The sequence below is a fragment of the Ammodytes marinus genome (assembly GCF_949987685.1).
Source record: "Ammodytes marinus genome assembly, chromosome: 8".
NCBI classification, from domain to species: Eukaryota; Metazoa; Chordata; class Actinopteri; order Uranoscopiformes; family Ammodytidae; genus Ammodytes; species Ammodytes marinus.
This window is the reverse complement of record NC_137212.1, coordinates 4,576,975-4,593,608: the sequence shown is the minus strand read 5'-3', so window position 1 is coordinate 4,593,608 and position 16,634 is coordinate 4,576,975. Positions and strand designations below refer to the sequence as shown.

The following is a 16,634-nucleotide window of genomic DNA, read 5'->3' as shown; positions in this document are numbered from 1 at the left end:
CCTTCCTAATTACAGTGAAGTATTAAGCTATTAAAAAACGACAACCACCTTTAAAAATGTTTAGACATGATAAACAAATCAAAGAAAACACAAATGATATTTAAAAAAAAATTAATAGCCTGCCCTATATATATGTATATATTTTTTTATTGAGTATTTGGTTTATTTCTTAATTGAATCACTGTTCTATAATAATACATGCACACTTTAACACTCCGTAATGACACATTGAATTGACCAAATCGTTTTAACCAACACATCTTTTATTTGACAGAGTGAATATAACACCGCCAATGGATTTTTCTGCATTTAAAAAAAACTAACTTAAATATATGCCGCGTAGTTTCCCTTTTAGCTGTGGTGGGACATAACTCGTTGTAACACCGGTACTCTGTTTCCGCACGGACCCTTATCCCCGTTGCACCGCCGTGTGTACATAGTGTACATGTGTAAACAAGAAGTGGTGTGACAGCGAGAATAAACAGCATTATTTACAGCTGTGTATGCCGGATCTAATATAACATCTTATATTTGGATTGTAAACAAAACAGTCTTTGAGAGATGGCGGACTATGACAGCGATGACGGCTTTGACGAATTCTACGACAAATTCAAGAGCGAAAGATATGAAAAAGGCTTCAGTGAAAATAACTGGGAAGAGGTAAGAATGATACTATTAACTGTGTAGCCACAATGTTTTAATACGAAGAATGAGCTGTTTAATTCAATGTTGTTGTTGAAAGGTATAGCGTAACTACAGCTCTGGAAAACAATAAGAGACGACTCCAAATGTTCAAATGTCTCTCGTTTTACTATTGATAGGCATGTTTGAGTAGAATGAAAATTTTGGTTTTATTCTATAAACTACTGACAACATTTCTACCAAATTCACAATAAGAATACTGTCATTATGAGCATTTCCAGTTAGTAATTCAAAGATGAAGATTTGAGAAAAATCCAGACTGGTCTCAATTTTTTCCGGAGCTGTATGTATGTTCAAGATATTTCCACACATTAGGCCTAATTCAACTTTTCAAAAGGCTTCATGTTGTTATGTCCACACATAGACAAACAGGAAATATGTATAAACGATGGTCTTTGAACTACACGTTGGTGTGTCTCAGTGTGTTGGGAAACTCAAGTCTTGACTATGGAACATTAATATTTGAATGTTCCTTCTCACAGTAAAGGGAATTCTTGAAACTTGAAACGTTATTGTTTTGTCCATGTTTTTATCCCATTCAGGAGTTTAATAAAATCCCCATGTTCATGAAGACGGCCCCTTCTGAAGACTTCAACCCAAAGGAATACCCAGAGGTGGCCTGTCTGAAGGCCATCATAAATGATGAAGACAGTGACCCACTAGGTCAGTGAAGGCACCACAGGCTGGTCAGGGATTCATGGAGAACTCTTGTTGTCAAAATCAGTGAATATCTCCTCATGATCTGATACATGTCGTGTGTGTGTGTGTGTGTGTGTGTGTGTGTGTGTGTGTGTGTGTGTGTGTGTGTGTGTGTGTGTGTGGGTGTGGGTGTGGGTGTGCGTGTGCGCGCGCGCGCGCTGAAAAACAATTCCAGTGTTAATACACAGCCTGGGCTCTGTAAATGGGCATGTGGCTGGCTATTTTGGGCCCCCGGCTTTGTTTACATACCAGTTTACAGAGCCTGGGCACAATACGGACAGGTAGCAGATCGTGAGGAGATATTCACTGATTTTGACAAAAAGTGATTTTGACAACAACTATTGTCCAGAATCACTGACTGCACCTTTAAATGGAGTACATTCCTTGTCGTCAGTGAAAACAGCTTTTCTATATCACTGTTAATGTTAAAGTTTAACTTGCTGTGGCATGGTGGATAGAGCGCGTACAATATTGGCCCCGGCCTTTGTTGCAGTGGTCGCGGGTTCAAATCCGACTCGTGGACCTTTACTGCAGGTCATCCCCCTCTCTCTCTCTCTCTCTCTCTCTCTCTCTCTCTCTCTCTCTCTCTCTCTCTCTCTCTCTTCCCCCCCCATTCCAACTCTGTACTATCAAAACTTGAAAATGCTTTGAACTTGCCTCATTCTTTCTTCCCCAGAGATCGCACAGGCCCTGAAGGACGAGGGTAAAGCGTTCAAAATAGACATAAAATGAACATAGACAATAATAATAAGAACATTTTATAATATAGTGTTTAGCCCACCATTTTTTTTCTCCAAGATTAACTAACAGAAAAGCATTTCAAAGCATTGAAGTCAGAACGGACGAAAAAATAATACTTTACTACTACTAATAATCTGTATATATACATAAGAACAGTCATTCAAAGTCACTTAAAAACAGCATGATCAAAAACGATGAAGCAGTATTCCTTTATTTATATTTATACATCAGTGAACATTATGGAACAGAGGATTTAAGAAAAGCTTTCATATGCCTACCACTGTAACCTCCCTCATTCTTTCTTCCCCAGAGATGGCACAGGTGCTGAAGGACGAGGGTAATGCGTTCTTCAAAGAGAAGAGCTACCAGAAGGCTGTTCTCTCCTACAGCGCCGGGCTGAAGAGGAAATGTGGCGACAGAGAGCTCAACGTCATTCTGCTCACCAACCGGGCTGCAGCACAATACTACCTGGGTGAGAGGCATTCAGTTACATGCTGGTAGTGATGGATGGATGGATGGATGGATGGATAGATAGATAGATGGATGGATGGATAGATAGATAGATAGATAGATAGATAGATAGATAGATAGATAGATAGATAGATAGATAGATAGATAGATAAATAGATAGAACAGATGTTAACGGCAAAATAAATACACATTGCCTACTTATTTTCTATTATATGTATTATATATATTATACTCTTTTCTGTTTATTACCAGTATATTTAGAATTGCTGTCTGTTATGTGTGTATGCATCATCAGGATTGCTACTTAATTTAATTGTGCAATGGCTATAAAGGAATCTTTCCATCTATATTACAAATTGTTGTATTTACATTTAAAAACATCTGCATAACAATTTTTTTTTTTGCCTAAATTCATCCTAATTTTTTAAAATGTATCTTGTACAGGTAACATGCGTTCTGCGTTGCAAGATGCTGTAGCTGCAAGGAAGCTCAAACCAGACCATCTTAAAGCCTTGATCAGAGGTATGTTAGGCTTCCAATAAGCCCACTAGGTTTAACTGTCTCTCCCTGCACTGTATGTGTTTGTTATATTTGTCATTCTGTACATTTTAAATGCAAATAATTTAAAAAAAAAAGTAAAAAAAAAAAAAAAAACATTTTGCTGGCAGTAGAACCTTGACCTAAAATATAAAGATAAATGTGTGTTTTTAATAATCAGAATATCTTCTATCTATGTACTGTGTGTGTGTGTGTGTGTGTGTGTGTGTGTGTGTGTGTGTGTGTGTGTGTGTGTCTGCTCATGCGTGTGTGTGTGTGTTCGTGCAGGTATCCAGTGTCATGTTGCGCTGCGTCACTTCACCTCGGCGCTGCAGTGGTGTGACGACGGACTGAAGGCCAATCCCACAGACAAGACGCTGCTGGAGCTCAGAGCCTCCGCTGATAAACTCAAGGTACAGTCAGTAAAGAGTGAAATAGGTAGCTCTCTCTCTGTCCCTCTCCTACTCTCTCTCTCTCTCTCTCTGTGTCTCTCCCTCCCTCTCTCTCTCTCTGTACCTCTCTCTCTCTCCCTCTCTCTGTCCCTCTCTCTCTCTCTGTCCCTCTCTCTCTCTCTCTCCCTCTCTCTCTCTCTTTGTACCTCTCTCTCTCTCCCTCTCTCTGTCTCTCTATCTCTCTCCGTCTCTATCAGACAAGAGGGAAATAGGTATCCATGATGGAGGTTTGAGGATGTATTCAAACTGCCATGTGGAAGCCATAATGCGAAGCTGACTGTGAGAAAAATACAGCATACAGGTGAAACTCGAAAAAATTAGAATATCGTGCAAAAGTTCATTTATTTCAGTAATTCAACATAAAACGTGAAACTAAAATATTATATAGACACATCACATGCAAAGTGAGATATTTCAAGCCTTCGTTTGTTATAATTTAATTTATTATGGCTTACAGCTTATGAACATTCAAAATCTCAGAAAATTTTAATATTACATAAAAATAAATAAAAAGGGGATTTTAAATACAGAAATGTCGGCCCTATATAAAGTATATTCATCGATATGTAATCAGTACTTGGTTTGGGCCCCTTTTGCATGAATTCTTGCCTCAATTCCAATTCATTTTCCATGATATTCTAAAAATATGAGTATCACCTGTATATAGGAACAGTCCTTTCTGCAGTTGGGTCGGATCCAGTCCGCTCACGTTCACACCACAAACGGACCGCACTAGCGTTTCTTTGGAAGCGTACTGAGACCAACTCTTCAACACGGTCTGGGTACGCTTGTTTGGTCCGCTTATGGCGTGCACCAGGATACGATTGCTGTGTTCTGACCTGCGCAGTGGAAACCTGCAGCAAAGGTGGAAACAATCTACCTAGTGTTTATTTCAATGTAACCAAACAAGGCAGGTGTGAAATTGCCTTGTGTGCGTGTGTCTGTGTGTCTGTGTGTGTGTGTGTGTGTGTGTCTGTGTGTGTGTGTGTGTGTGTGTGTGTTTCCTTTGTGTGTCAGAGAGCGGCAGAGAGAGATTCCAGGAAAGCCAAGTCTAAAGAGAAGAAGCTTCAGGGTGAGAAAGAGGCTCTGCTGGCGGCCATCATGGTAAGAATCCTAGTTCAAACTGGAAGACAAAACTTAACTCCAGCTTTGCTTACACATATTTATATATATTTCTTTTTTTCAAACATATTTTTATTGGATTGTTGTTATCTTTACAGCATAGACAAGCACAACAACAAAAACATAACAGACAGTGTGCACAAACAGCGCACATAAACAGAGCAATACACGTATTTATGTAATCTTAGTGCATAAGATACATTTTGTGTCTTCTTGTGAAGAGCCATAATGTGATAACTGGTTTATGCTGAGTGTAAAACAACAACAACTTATTACATTACTCATGGTATAATAATGTGTGTAAGGCAAGGCAAGGCAAGTTTATGTCTGTAGCACAATTCAGACACAAGGCCATTCAAAGTGCTTTACAGGAGCAAGATTAACATACACAATACACATTAGAAAAGCGAATTGAATTGAATTGAATTGAATTTGTTTTTATTTCGAACAAGTAAATAATAAAAAAAAAGCAATAATAAACAATAAAATAAATTAAACAAGTGGACAGTTACAATAAAGTAATATTTACACAATGAATGAATAGAAATAAAACATTTAAAAGCGAATGAATAGAAATGGAACATTTAAAAAAAACAAAAAAAAAACAGGTTAAAATGGGAAACAGAAACATCTTCAGTCTTGATTTAAAAGAGCTGAGAGTTGCAGCAGACCTCAAGTTCTCTGGGAGTTTGTTTCCAGATATTTGGTGTGTAAAAACTAAAAGCTGCTTCTCCTCTCTTGTTGTCTTGCTGCCTCTCTCTTGTTGTCTTGCTGCCTCTCTCTTGTTGTCTTGCTGCCTCTCTCTTGTTGTCTTGCTGCCTCTCTCTTGTTGTCTTGCTGCCTCTCTCTTGTTGTCTTGCTGCCTCTCTCTTGTTCATTGACTACAGGAGCGAGGCATCAAGCTGTACCGGCCCGTGAATTCCAGTCGACGAGGTTCAGACAGTGAGGAAGACGATGAGGTTAAACGTTCGTCATTAGCGATCTCGGAGCTGGCGCTAGACGGGCTGAGTTCCCATGATGCAACGGGGGCTCAGGTGTTCCTGGACCCAGAGGGCGCCCTGCACTGGCCCGTTCTCTTCCTCTATCCCGAGCACCAGCAGAGTGACTTCATCTCCGCCTTCTGTGAGACCAACTGGTAAACTTTTTTTTAAATTATCTTTTATTATATTGTCTTCATTCGTTCATCTTCATTTGTTGTAATTCTATTAAAGCTGCAGTGTGTAGAATTTTTGTTTTTACTTTCTAGCAGATTTTGTAGAAAGTAATTATAATATCCATAAGTACATTTAATTTAGTGCATAATAGCTGAAAATTGAATTATTTTTTCCCCCTTAGAAAGGGTCTCATATATGTCCATATTTCTGCATATCTTGGACCAAGGCCTAGTGTCGCCATCTTGAAAGTGTCATAGTTGGAGTGTCATCAGGTGCATTGTTTAAAATGTAGAATTGTTCTTGTCCTTGAAGGCCACTGTAGCTTCTGTTATTATTCGAAAGGGGTGGGGTTACCCAGGGAGTGTTGCATTCTAGAACTTTGTAGAACTTTCTTGATGATGTCATATTACACACTGCACCTTTAAGGCTGTCAGCGTTAACTCATTAATAGAGATTTTTAAAGATGTAATAATACAACTCATTGCTCATTGCACTTCTTTGGATTTGAAACCAGTTCATAAGTTAACTTTATTTGCATTTGTTTGATTTTCAAGCAACATACTATCTTTATCTATTGCTTTGTTCCAGTTTCATGGATCACCTGAGCGTCATGTTTGGAGAAGAACTTCCTCCTTGGGACGAAGACAGAAAGTACTCTCCACAGAATCTACAGGTCTGTGTGTTATAGACATGATGTTAAAGGTCGCTCGTAAGGAGAACAGATTAGGCTAAAATATAACATACAAATAATATCATTTGAACTGTTCCCCACAAGCAATAGTCAGAATTTAACAACAGCACAGACCCGGGGAAGACATTATATATACATTTTTACTGTGTGTGTGTGTGTGTGTGTGTGTGTGTGTGTGTGTGTGTGTGTGTGTGTGTGTGTGTGTGTGTGTGTGTGTGTGTGTGTGTGTGTGTGTGTGTGTGTGTGTGTGTGTGTGTGTCCTTTTTGTTAAGATACAGCTGTTCTGAATGAACTGGATAAATTACCCAAAATAAACCATCAAGTTAACAATCATCACACCAGTCATTGAAAAAAAAACATGGCAGATATATCAACAATACAAATAAATGTAATGGATTTTTAAAAATCCTATTTGACCCCATTTGACCTTTCCTTTCCAGCTGTACTTTGAAGATGAGGAGAAGGAGACACTCTACCAGATCAAGCCAGAGTTGACGCTTTTAAAAGTGTTGCAGCATAAAAGGTACATGTACTGAGATAAAGGACACCATGAGTTAATTTAGATGTACAACATACACCACCAAGAATTCCTGATTTAAATTTGCAAGCCACGTGTCCGTTATTTTCTTGTAATGGATATTTCAACCTTATTTATTCTAGTATGAAAGAAGTACTATACTAGTATGGCATGGAAGCAAATGAGACAAAAATCTTAAAATTGACCAGTGAGTGATTGAAAAAAAAAATGTTTTTGCCTAGCAGTGTTTCGCCTTATTGATATTTGAGTTTGTAGAGTGGTAGCCTCAGTAGTATGTCGCCAGTCATAGATAAAGCTTAGGAATGAACTGTATATCTTTGAGGATATTATCTTTAGGATTAGATTACATTTTTGTACCACAGTGTCATGGTTTCCTTATACTTGCTTCCTTGACTTCGACTTCCTTAAAGGAATAGGTTCAACTTTTAAAATTATGAGCTTTTTGCCTCAAGAAAAGGCGCCAGAAAACCGTTCCTGTTACTGTGCGTAATTTTTTTTTTAAGATACTTTTTTGGCATTTTCAAGCTTTATTAGATAGTACAGAGTTGAAATGGGGAGACAGAGAGAGAGAGAGGGGATGACCTGCAGTAAAGGTCCACGGGTCAGATTTGAACCCGCGACCACTGCAACGAAGGCCGGAGCCACCGGAGCGCCCAACTGTGCGTACATTTTTGATGAAGAAATGGGCAAAGGTCTGTCCGACACCGCAGTGAAGTTAGTTTACATTTTGAGAGACTTCCCAGGCACTCCCTTGTTTCCTTCCAGTATGTATGTGATTCTAAAATGACATAAAGTGTAAATAGGTGTAGTGCAACATTACGTGGTAAATAAACAAGTCCCTACAAGCACACAGGAGCTTTTAGTTTAGTGATGTTGTTAAGTTTATATGTTGTTGACCCACTCCCCTTAAGTACCACTGTTTGAGCTAAGCTAACCTGGATGAGAGACCTTGGCCCATGTCTTCATCAAAAATGCATTCACAGTTAAAGGAACGGTCTCTGTCGCCTTTTCTTGAGCGAGGCAAAAAGTTCAAAATTAAAGATGTTGAACTATTCCTTTAACACCTATACTTCCTGATCCCCTGTATTCTCGGTGTGAAGGCGGGCCTTGAGTGCCGAGAAATATATATTTAAATAAAATATATTATTATTATTAGTATTATTAATATTATTATTATTAGTATTATTATTATTATCATCATCGTCATTATTATTATTATTATTATTATTATTAGTATTATTATTATTATTATTATTATTATTATTAATAATATTATTATTATTATTATTATTATTATTATTATTATTATTATTATTATTATTATTATTATACACAAAGACACAGCTGAGGAATGTACCTGTATATCTCGGAGGATATTATCTGACTGTTAGAGAACATTTTTGTACCATTTTATTTGTACAGTAACTTCCTTGACTTTCACTTCCTTCAAATCTACTCGCTGATCCCCTGTATTCTCTGCTCTGTTACCAGGTGTTTTGTGAAGGCGGGTTCTCCCAGCTTCATCGTGCTGGTGAAAGGCTCCGCATTCTGGAAGCAGTATTTAACGGGAAAGAAAATACGAGGATTGTGAAAACATCAGCCTTCAAATGCACTAAAAAAGAGACTGGCTATGTTCTCGAATAAAAAGGACAAATAATGTTTTACTATGTCTCTTATGGCCAAAAGAGCAGGACAATAAAATATCAATATAATTGAGTTGGAAACGAATGAGATTTCTGAAAGTAATCCATGTGGATGCATTGTGTTTCTGTCTGTACAAATATAAACTTCAGATTTTAAAACAGCGTTTGTTTGTTTTTTGATCAAAATTTTCTTGATTTATAAAATACATACATGTACATAGGAGCAACAATAACAAAGACATGAGACGGACCTTCATACCACCCACCCACAGGACTTGCAGACAAAATAATACATTATAGTTACATAATAGTAAATAGTAATGTGTTGACACTTTCCGCGGCGTCCACTAATGCATTCAAGTTCTTAGGTTTGCACACCGTGTGATTTTGCAAACTACTTTTCAATGTTAAAGACCTACTTCACCAGTGGGAATATGAAGGTGTATTGAACTCTGATATCCTATGTAGTATAGATGTGCAAACATTTTAGAAATCAGTCCTTCCTAACCTGAGAAAGGGGAGAAAGAGTGTTTTATGGTCTCACTGTCTAACCTTACATTTTGTACAGTTGTGATGTCACAACTGTGCAAAATGTATGTAAATGTAAAACACTCTTTCTGCCTTTTCTCACGCTAGGATGAACCGATTTCTAAAGTTTTTGCACATTTATACTACATAGGATCTCAGAGTTCAATACACCTTCATATTCCCACTGGTGAAGTAGGCCTTTAAGAATGTCCAAATAATAAGCAGCGTGAAGACATTTTTATTCAAGTATTTATTTAGACAAATGAATGAATAAACAAAATGACTAAACATGTATTAAAACGAACAGAAAAAGGTGTCTACAAGGTATAAACAAGTGATATAAAATGCTTATCAGAAAAAAAACTTTGACATTTTAAGGTCCCAATCTTATAAATTAATTTCAACGTCATAATTCTTCGAAGAACTATTGACAAACCGGTGACTAGGAAATGAAAGCAATAGATGTGACTAGGTTTCGCTGTGAGTAGGGATTTCTGGGAAATGCCCTGTGCACATTACTGCTTGCCAAGTTAGAGGTTTGAATGACGTCAACATTGCAGCTAAACCAGCTTTTCTTCTTTGATTAGCACGCTTTACTTTTATGCTTGACAATAGAATAGCTCAGCCCGGCATTATTTCCCTCCAGCAATATGTTTTGTTAGGAGATCTCCCTGTGATTGTATGATGTCATTAATGTGACTGTTGCTATGGGAAGCCTGTGGGTTCTATTTTCACAGAGATATCGGTCCGCCTGGTAACAACTGACACAAACACATTCCCCTTTAATTGGCCCTCTCTTACAGTAGATCTAAACAAAAGGCTCTATATATAATACAAGTCATGTACAGAGACAATTGGTCCCTTCCAAACTATATATAAAGACGAACAGAATGCAAAATGTATGTTCATAATGGCTTGCCAATTGACTGGGAGTCCTCTGTACATTTTATGATTTTTATTGGTTTATTTCAGCACTTTCATTGGTTGCTGTTACATGTTATTTATGATCGTCAGAGGAAAAATTAGACTGTTTCAGAAATGTTTAAAAGTTCCTCGTAGCACCTTTAACTTTTGGTGTAGCTGAAAAAACGGCAGCATGATCTGTGCGACGTAAAGTATATCCTTTTGCAAGACACAGCAGACCAATACAAAGGCACAAGGCTCAGTATTAATTGACGACAAACCCTGGTTGGGTCATGTAACTAACTTGGGGCATGGGTGCAGGGACCATCATGACCGGATTGGGCTGCATGATGACGGTCGGATTGGGCTGCATGATGACGGTCTGATTGGTCATATTAACCACGACAGGAGTTTTTCTCTGATGTTTGACCTCGCGATGCATCTGACACCACGAGCACCAGGAGCAGAAACAGGAGACCGCAATGTCCTTCCAGATATCGCCCTGAGGAGAACCAGAGAAAATACATTTAAAAATGGCTTCACTTTTATTATGCCATTAGGCAGGAAGCAATACGTTTTGTTTGTTCGTCCGGGGGATTCTTAGCCTGGTTCTACCAGACCATCGTACTTCATTTCATTTGTACAGAAGGTCTGGAATCGCTCAACTCACTTGAAGGCGGATGTCTGTTGAAGTTTAAAACTATTGGATCTGCCCAGTGCCACTCTGGATCTGCCAACCAATCGCATAACGTTTGGTCGTGACATACTGAATGTCATGCGCCGGCTTCTGACTACAATTGAAACTGGCGCACAACCTCAACGTCATTGTTCTCAGCAACTCCCTCTATTCGCTGATCGGAGAAAACCCGTGAATATACCGCAGACCCAGGGCCTATCCGAAAAGTCCAATCTCCTAACCTATAAGCCTCCTTTCCTATGCCTTAACCCGTAAACGTCATCGGGGTTAAGGAGAGATGAAAGGTGCTTCCTATCGAACATAGGAAAGGACAGCGCTGTTTCAAATGAATTCGACTCCACCTTTCCTAACCGACGTCATTGCGCGACGGCGAGTATTGCTGACGTGAGTCGCAATTGACTACAACAAGCGCTCGTTTGATCCATGCGTTCTTTTCATATTGATTTTAATCAGGTTGTCGCCAACAGAGTGAGAATCACTCCCATATATCCCAATTCACATGTGGAATAAAAAGAGGCTACACTTAGCCTATGTTGATGTTGAAATGAACTGCCCCCAGTAACTTCATTAAATGTGAAGTTGGTATTTTATTTTCTAATGGTGTAAATGATGTGCTACGAAAATAACTAAATTATGATGTTGGTCTTTTATGAGTTCTTTATTATCTTAATGGGGGGGGGAGTATATTTTGTTTTAGCTGAGTTAAATCTTCCTCTCTTCTCTTCTCCTCTCCTCTCTTCTGTTTTGCCTCTCGTTCGTATTCGTGTAGAGTCGGTAAACTCCGGCGGTGGCTTGTTGCTTTAAATCTTGCCGCCGTAAAGGATTATGGGATACCACTATCTCCTTTCCTTTAGCATAGGTTGGTCAGGAGTAACCTATGTTAAAGGAGGGTTAAAGGATGAATCGAGGCTCCTTTCCTATGCCTTTCCTAAGCATTTTGGGAATTCGGATCACCTATCCGCCGAGTACTTCCGGTTCATCTCGATAGGAAAGGAAATTTCCAATGCAAAAAAAAGTTTTCGGATAGGCCCCCAGACTGACTACTGAAGGGAAATAGAGCTGTTAAGCGGAAGTGGCGGAATTACGGGGCATGGGACCTATCGGCTGAAAAAAAATGAATGGGAGTCTATGGAAAGTAATCTACTATTTTCTGGTCCCAGTCATTAAATGCCTTGGATTACATATATGTTTTGTATGGGTCTAAATGATCATTTTTCATGTGAAGAGTTTGACGGTATGTTGTATGATTATTCGTCTAACGGCTTTTGAAAAAATGATACGAGAACAACTACAAGTCTTGTCGCCTCTGTGACGTCACCTCAACACATTCCCTCCACTTCTCGACTGACAGTGCTAATGCTAATGGCTGGCGTGGACAACGCCAACAATCTCCCCACTCGAGAAATTGAAACTCCACATGTCCACTTGTGTAGTGATTTTCGCCACGCTGAAGACTTTTGTCTTGTCATTGAAAGAAGGCGGTAAAGTGCATTAAAGACACAGCCATGTTTCTGAGCTAAGCAGGTGCCAGTGGTGGTGACGTATATCATAAGTGTCAAGAGCAGCGAAGAGCTGTAGTCCACAAAAGCGCTCTGCACAAAACCTGACCGTATCCAGCTTCTACTCGCTAAATTGTTCCATTCTTTGCACGAAAAAATACCATCTAAATCCATACAAAACATATGTGTAATCGAAGGCATTTCATGACTGGGACCAGAAAATAATACATTTCTTTCCATTGACTACCGTTGTAATTTTTCGAGTCGAAAGGTCCCATGCCCCGGAAGTAAGCAACTTCCGCTTAACAGCTCTATGACAATTGAGCGGAAGTAGGTAGGTGGGCGGTGCCAAGCATAGTATACCTCGCGGGGCATATAAACGCCAGGCGGTAATTCTACTTCAATACAATACTGGAAATTCATCAGCTTGCAATGCATCATACCTTGATATTATATCTGTTTCTCATGGAAGCCCTCATACCCAGGGCTGCTCCAGGAGCAAAGCAAGGAATCCCACAGAGTGCCAGTACAGCAGGGCCGCAGTAGTCACATAGCGGGAGGCAGTAGCATTCTCCAAACTTCCCTGACACCGTGCAGGCCAAGCAAGGGCCGCACCAGAAACCATAGCAACCTGAAAAACACAGAAATATACCAGCGTAGTGTTACTAAGTAAGTGCTATGTAAGCTTACATTTAAACTTACATTTCATTTTTTAAATCAGTGTTTTATTTCTCCTACTGCAAGGTTAAATTTAATTATTTTTGCAAGGTTTATTATTCATGTCATTTGTTAACACTAAGTTATTATTCCTCTTGTTGTACAGTTTTAACGTGACAGAGGTAGGTGTGTGTGTGTGTGTGTGTGCGTGTGTGCGCATGTGCGTGTGTGTGTGTGTGTGTGGGGGGGGGGGGGTTGTTCCATGTCTATCCATCTATCCATCCATCCTTAAAATACAAATGTGTTAAAGTTAAGTTATTTCTTCTTACATGTACTGGCGTCCTCAAAGCAGTCACAGAGTTCACTGTTCCACTCTCCTGTTGGTCGGTCTGCCATCGTTAGATTAATGTTGATTAATGTCGCCTCAGATAGTGAACAAGAAACCTGTGAGAATCGGGGAATGAGGAAAAGAAACTCAGATTTAACAGATAAAGGTTATGCGTAAACTATTGTATTGTTTATTTTCTTTTTTTCTCATGTGTGGGTATACATGCACATACAGTATAGCTATGTAGCAATTTGTCAACAATGTGTAAAGATATGATATAAATATGAAGCCAATATGATGGTTATTTAACTACTTTATGCTTCTTCCTACTCCTTTTCGGACATGTTAAATGACTATATTTAATTTTTATTTAATTTATTTTTTTGTTTTTATGTTATTTAGCTTTTGTTACTGTTTTTTTTGCCCTTTTATTGTATTGTTTTTTATATGTTTGACTACAACCTATCATTCATTCATTCATTCAAAGTTGAGCTAATATCATGTGACACAGATCCTGGTTCAGTGGCCTTTATGATACAAGATCAAATAACTTGCTCCTGGAACATTTTTTTAAATGCCACACCCACCTAGAACAGGCTTACAGTAGCTACGTGGAACTTTTATATATTTCTGAAACAGTCAAACATTTTCTCTGATGATCATAAATTTCATGTAACAGCAAACGAGACCATCGGTGCAAAAATGCTATTTTATATAGTGTTAATGCCTTTGTCATGAGTACGCTCACCCATGGGTAGTTCAGAGCAATGCTGGCTAAATATTCCTGTTTCCTCAGGAATTGGTATATTGCACTTTTTGCATTGAGGTCTTTCTTTATATTTAATTTACTGTAATCTAGGCTACATTGACAATGAGTGTTTGCCATCAACTGTACCTTCAAGAACTAAATAAAGGTTAATTGATAGAATTGAAAATGTCCTTTGTGTTCGTGCCCAATATACTGCATTTATCTTCAACAGGAGATTATCTGAATAGATTTTGAAGCAACTTGTTGCCAAACTTGTTCATGAGAAAACAAGCTGTTGGTGGCAACCAGTGATGGCTAAGTTTACGTAAAGTAAAATTAAAAAATACAGATCAAATTTGACAAACTCTAATGGTACAAGCACTATATACTTTAGTTAAAGCTGGGGTGGAGAATTTCGGGAGAAAATAGCAGTTGGGATAGAGATTTGAACAGTTAACAGTCCCAACAGCCAATAAGAACAGAGAATCAGATTTTTTTTTGTTATCGGAGCCTCGCTCTGATTGGTCAAAGTGTAGCGCTCATGTTAATTTTGACCAATCAGGAATCACATACCCCACCTTTAAGGAAAACATTTTTTAGGTACCCCTACCATACCTAATGCCATTATTTTTTTTATAACTTTAAGATGTTTCCCTTAATCAAATGGAAAATCACCATTTTTATTTTTACTGTGAAAGTTATTACATTCATTAATAAAGTGATTCAACACGTGCAAAAAATAGGTACAAAAATACGCTGTCCTGAAAGAGGAAGTAAGACTTTCAAAGGTTTTTTTATTAAATCACAAAGTACTATCATGCAGCTGCAATACAATGGATTATTAATTTTTTTCCCCCTTTTTTCCCTCCCGCACATACCCCACCCATATCCCACCCAATCACAAACAGTCCTGCATCAGAAACACAAACACACACAAGAAACAAAAACAAACAACCAATATGAAAAAAAAATAAAAATAAAAAAAAAAATATATATATATATAGCCTATATATATATTATTAAAGAAAAAAAAAAAAAAAATTATATCAAATAAAAAGGGGGAGGGGGTAGCTACTCCTCAACCATTGTGGTCGGCTTCTCATAGTAGTCCAGGAAGGGGCGCCACATTCTATAAAATTTAGTCTCAGATTCATGGGCAGTGCAACGAATTTTCTCCAGATTCATACATGACATAATGTCTCTAAGCCAATGAGAGTGGGAGGGAGGGGCAGGATCTTTCCATTTGAACAAGATAGCTCTACGAGCAAGCAAAGAGATAAAGGCCAGTACCTTTAGCTTCACCTTAGGCAAGCCTGAGAGGAAGTAAGACAAAGTCAATCGTATGTGGTTTGCACAGATGCTTTACAGGTGGTGTCTCTACTTCTAACAAAAACCGGAATGTCAAAATATAGTCCTATTGAGAATCAGCAGCCTTTTATACAAGGCCTTATTATAGGCGGGAATATATATACGGGAGTTCATTTCTCTAAAAAAATACTCACTTCGATCCTATTTATTTTTTTTCTTTCTAATAGGGGTAGAACTAAGACTATTACCTATTACCTTGTTTTTTTCACAACTTAAACATCATCAAATGGTTGGTCATAATTTTTTATTTTACTAAGAAAATTCATTAAATTCATCAATAAGGTGATTCACCACACATGAAGAAACGTGCAAAAGACGCCAGTCCACACAACCACTGAAATCTCATTATAATCAATCATTTCATATACAATTTGATACATTTGATTGTGTTTTTATATTTCAATATACTGAACAACCCAGCTGGTAACATATAGAAATACCCAACATGCCTCAGTCTTTGTGATATAGTTTTTCTTATGAATTAACTAATGCATATCAGATTACAGGTGCACTATGCAGTTTCAGAGGAGGGGGATTTGTTGAGCAAGAGCCTGCAGTTAGTTTACTTAACATATTTTTTCTTTGTGTAATTCTTAGTTTTGAATTCTATCATCATAAATCGAAACAATATTATTGAACCTGGAATCAAACATAAGACTAGAATATGTTTGCAAACCAAACTGTGGGCCCTGCTGCTGTAAACAACAACAGTGAAACAGTAACTCTTCAGGAAGCTTTCTAACATCAAACAATGTTCCAGGGATCCAATTTTCCTGTGAGCAAAGTTTGTTTATTCAATTTTGAGAAAATACTTAAGAAATCTTTCATTTCTCTGACAAACCCAAAGTTACGTAGCGCACCTTTAAGTAATTTCTCCCTAAAACTTTTGGGATAAAGACGGTAAAATGGGCAGTCAAATCAGACAATTTTTTAAAGTTTTTACCTGATCAAGCCAGACGTGCTTCTGTGCAGCTGTGAAGCCGGGAGTGAATGAAGTGAAGTGACGGGCATCAGGAGTGGCATGACAATCGAAACACAAACATGTTGGCAAACCTGAATTGTTGCACACGGGGAAATGATATCGAAAGTAGATTCTAAGACTTGTATAACATATTTAAATAGCACCGAAATACAGATTGAAATACTTTAAAATGTA

General features: G+C 38.2%; 2 protein-coding genes across 2 annotated transcripts; one reads left to right on the top strand and one right to left on the bottom strand.

The window, feature by feature from the left end:
• Positions 1-438: 438 nt before the first annotated feature.
• Positions 439-8,872, top strand: ttc4 (tetratricopeptide repeat domain 4). The gene is made up of 10 exons (XM_080031992.1): positions 439-660; positions 1,245-1,365; positions 2,453-2,614; positions 3,058-3,135; positions 3,439-3,563; positions 4,620-4,706; positions 5,612-5,859; positions 6,467-6,551; positions 7,010-7,092; positions 8,599-8,872. Exons 1-10 carry the CDS (start codon positions 562-564, stop codon positions 8,696-8,698), a joined length of 1,188 nt encoding a protein of 395 aa, XP_079888118.1. The 5' UTR covers positions 439-561; the 3' UTR covers positions 8,699-8,872.
• A 653-nt stretch (positions 8,873-9,525) lies between these two features.
• Positions 9,526-16,464, bottom strand: LOC307254225 (cornifelin-like). Its single transcript, XM_080032517.1, has 4 exons — positions 16,422-16,464; positions 13,364-13,478; positions 12,821-13,008; positions 9,526-10,683 (listed from the first exon to the last, which is right to left on the bottom strand). Exons 2-4 carry the CDS (start codon positions 13,428-13,430, stop codon positions 10,447-10,449), a joined length of 492 nt encoding a protein of 163 aa, XP_079888643.1. The 5' UTR covers positions 13,431-13,478; positions 16,422-16,464; the 3' UTR covers positions 9,526-10,446.
• Positions 16,465-16,634: the final 170 nt, after the last annotated feature.

Excerpts from the sequence above, each read along its gene's own strand:
- ttc4 (XM_080031992.1), top strand. The coding sequence starts at position 562 with ATGGCGGACTATGACAGCGATGACGGCTTTGACGAATTCTACGACAAA. Across the intron at positions 2,615-3,057 it reads TGCAGCACAATACTACCTGG|GTAACATGCGTTCTGCGTTG; the intron begins GTGAGAGGCATT and ends TATCTTGTACAG. Across the intron at positions 6,552-7,009 it reads ACTCTCCACAGAATCTACAG|CTGTACTTTGAAGATGAGGA; the intron begins GTCTGTGTGTTA and ends TTTCCTTTCCAG.
- LOC307254225 (XM_080032517.1), bottom strand. The coding sequence starts at position 13,430 with ATGGCAGACCGACCAACAGGAGAGTGGAACAGTGAACTCTGTGACTGC. Across the intron at positions 13,009-13,363 it reads CTTTGAGGACGCCAGTACAT|GTTGCTATGGTTTCTGGTGC; the intron begins GTAAGAAGAAAT and ends TGTGTTTTTCAG. Across the intron at positions 10,684-12,820 it reads GAAACAGATATAATATCAAG|GGCGATATCTGGAAGGACAT; the intron begins GTATGATGCATT and ends GGTTCTCCTCAG.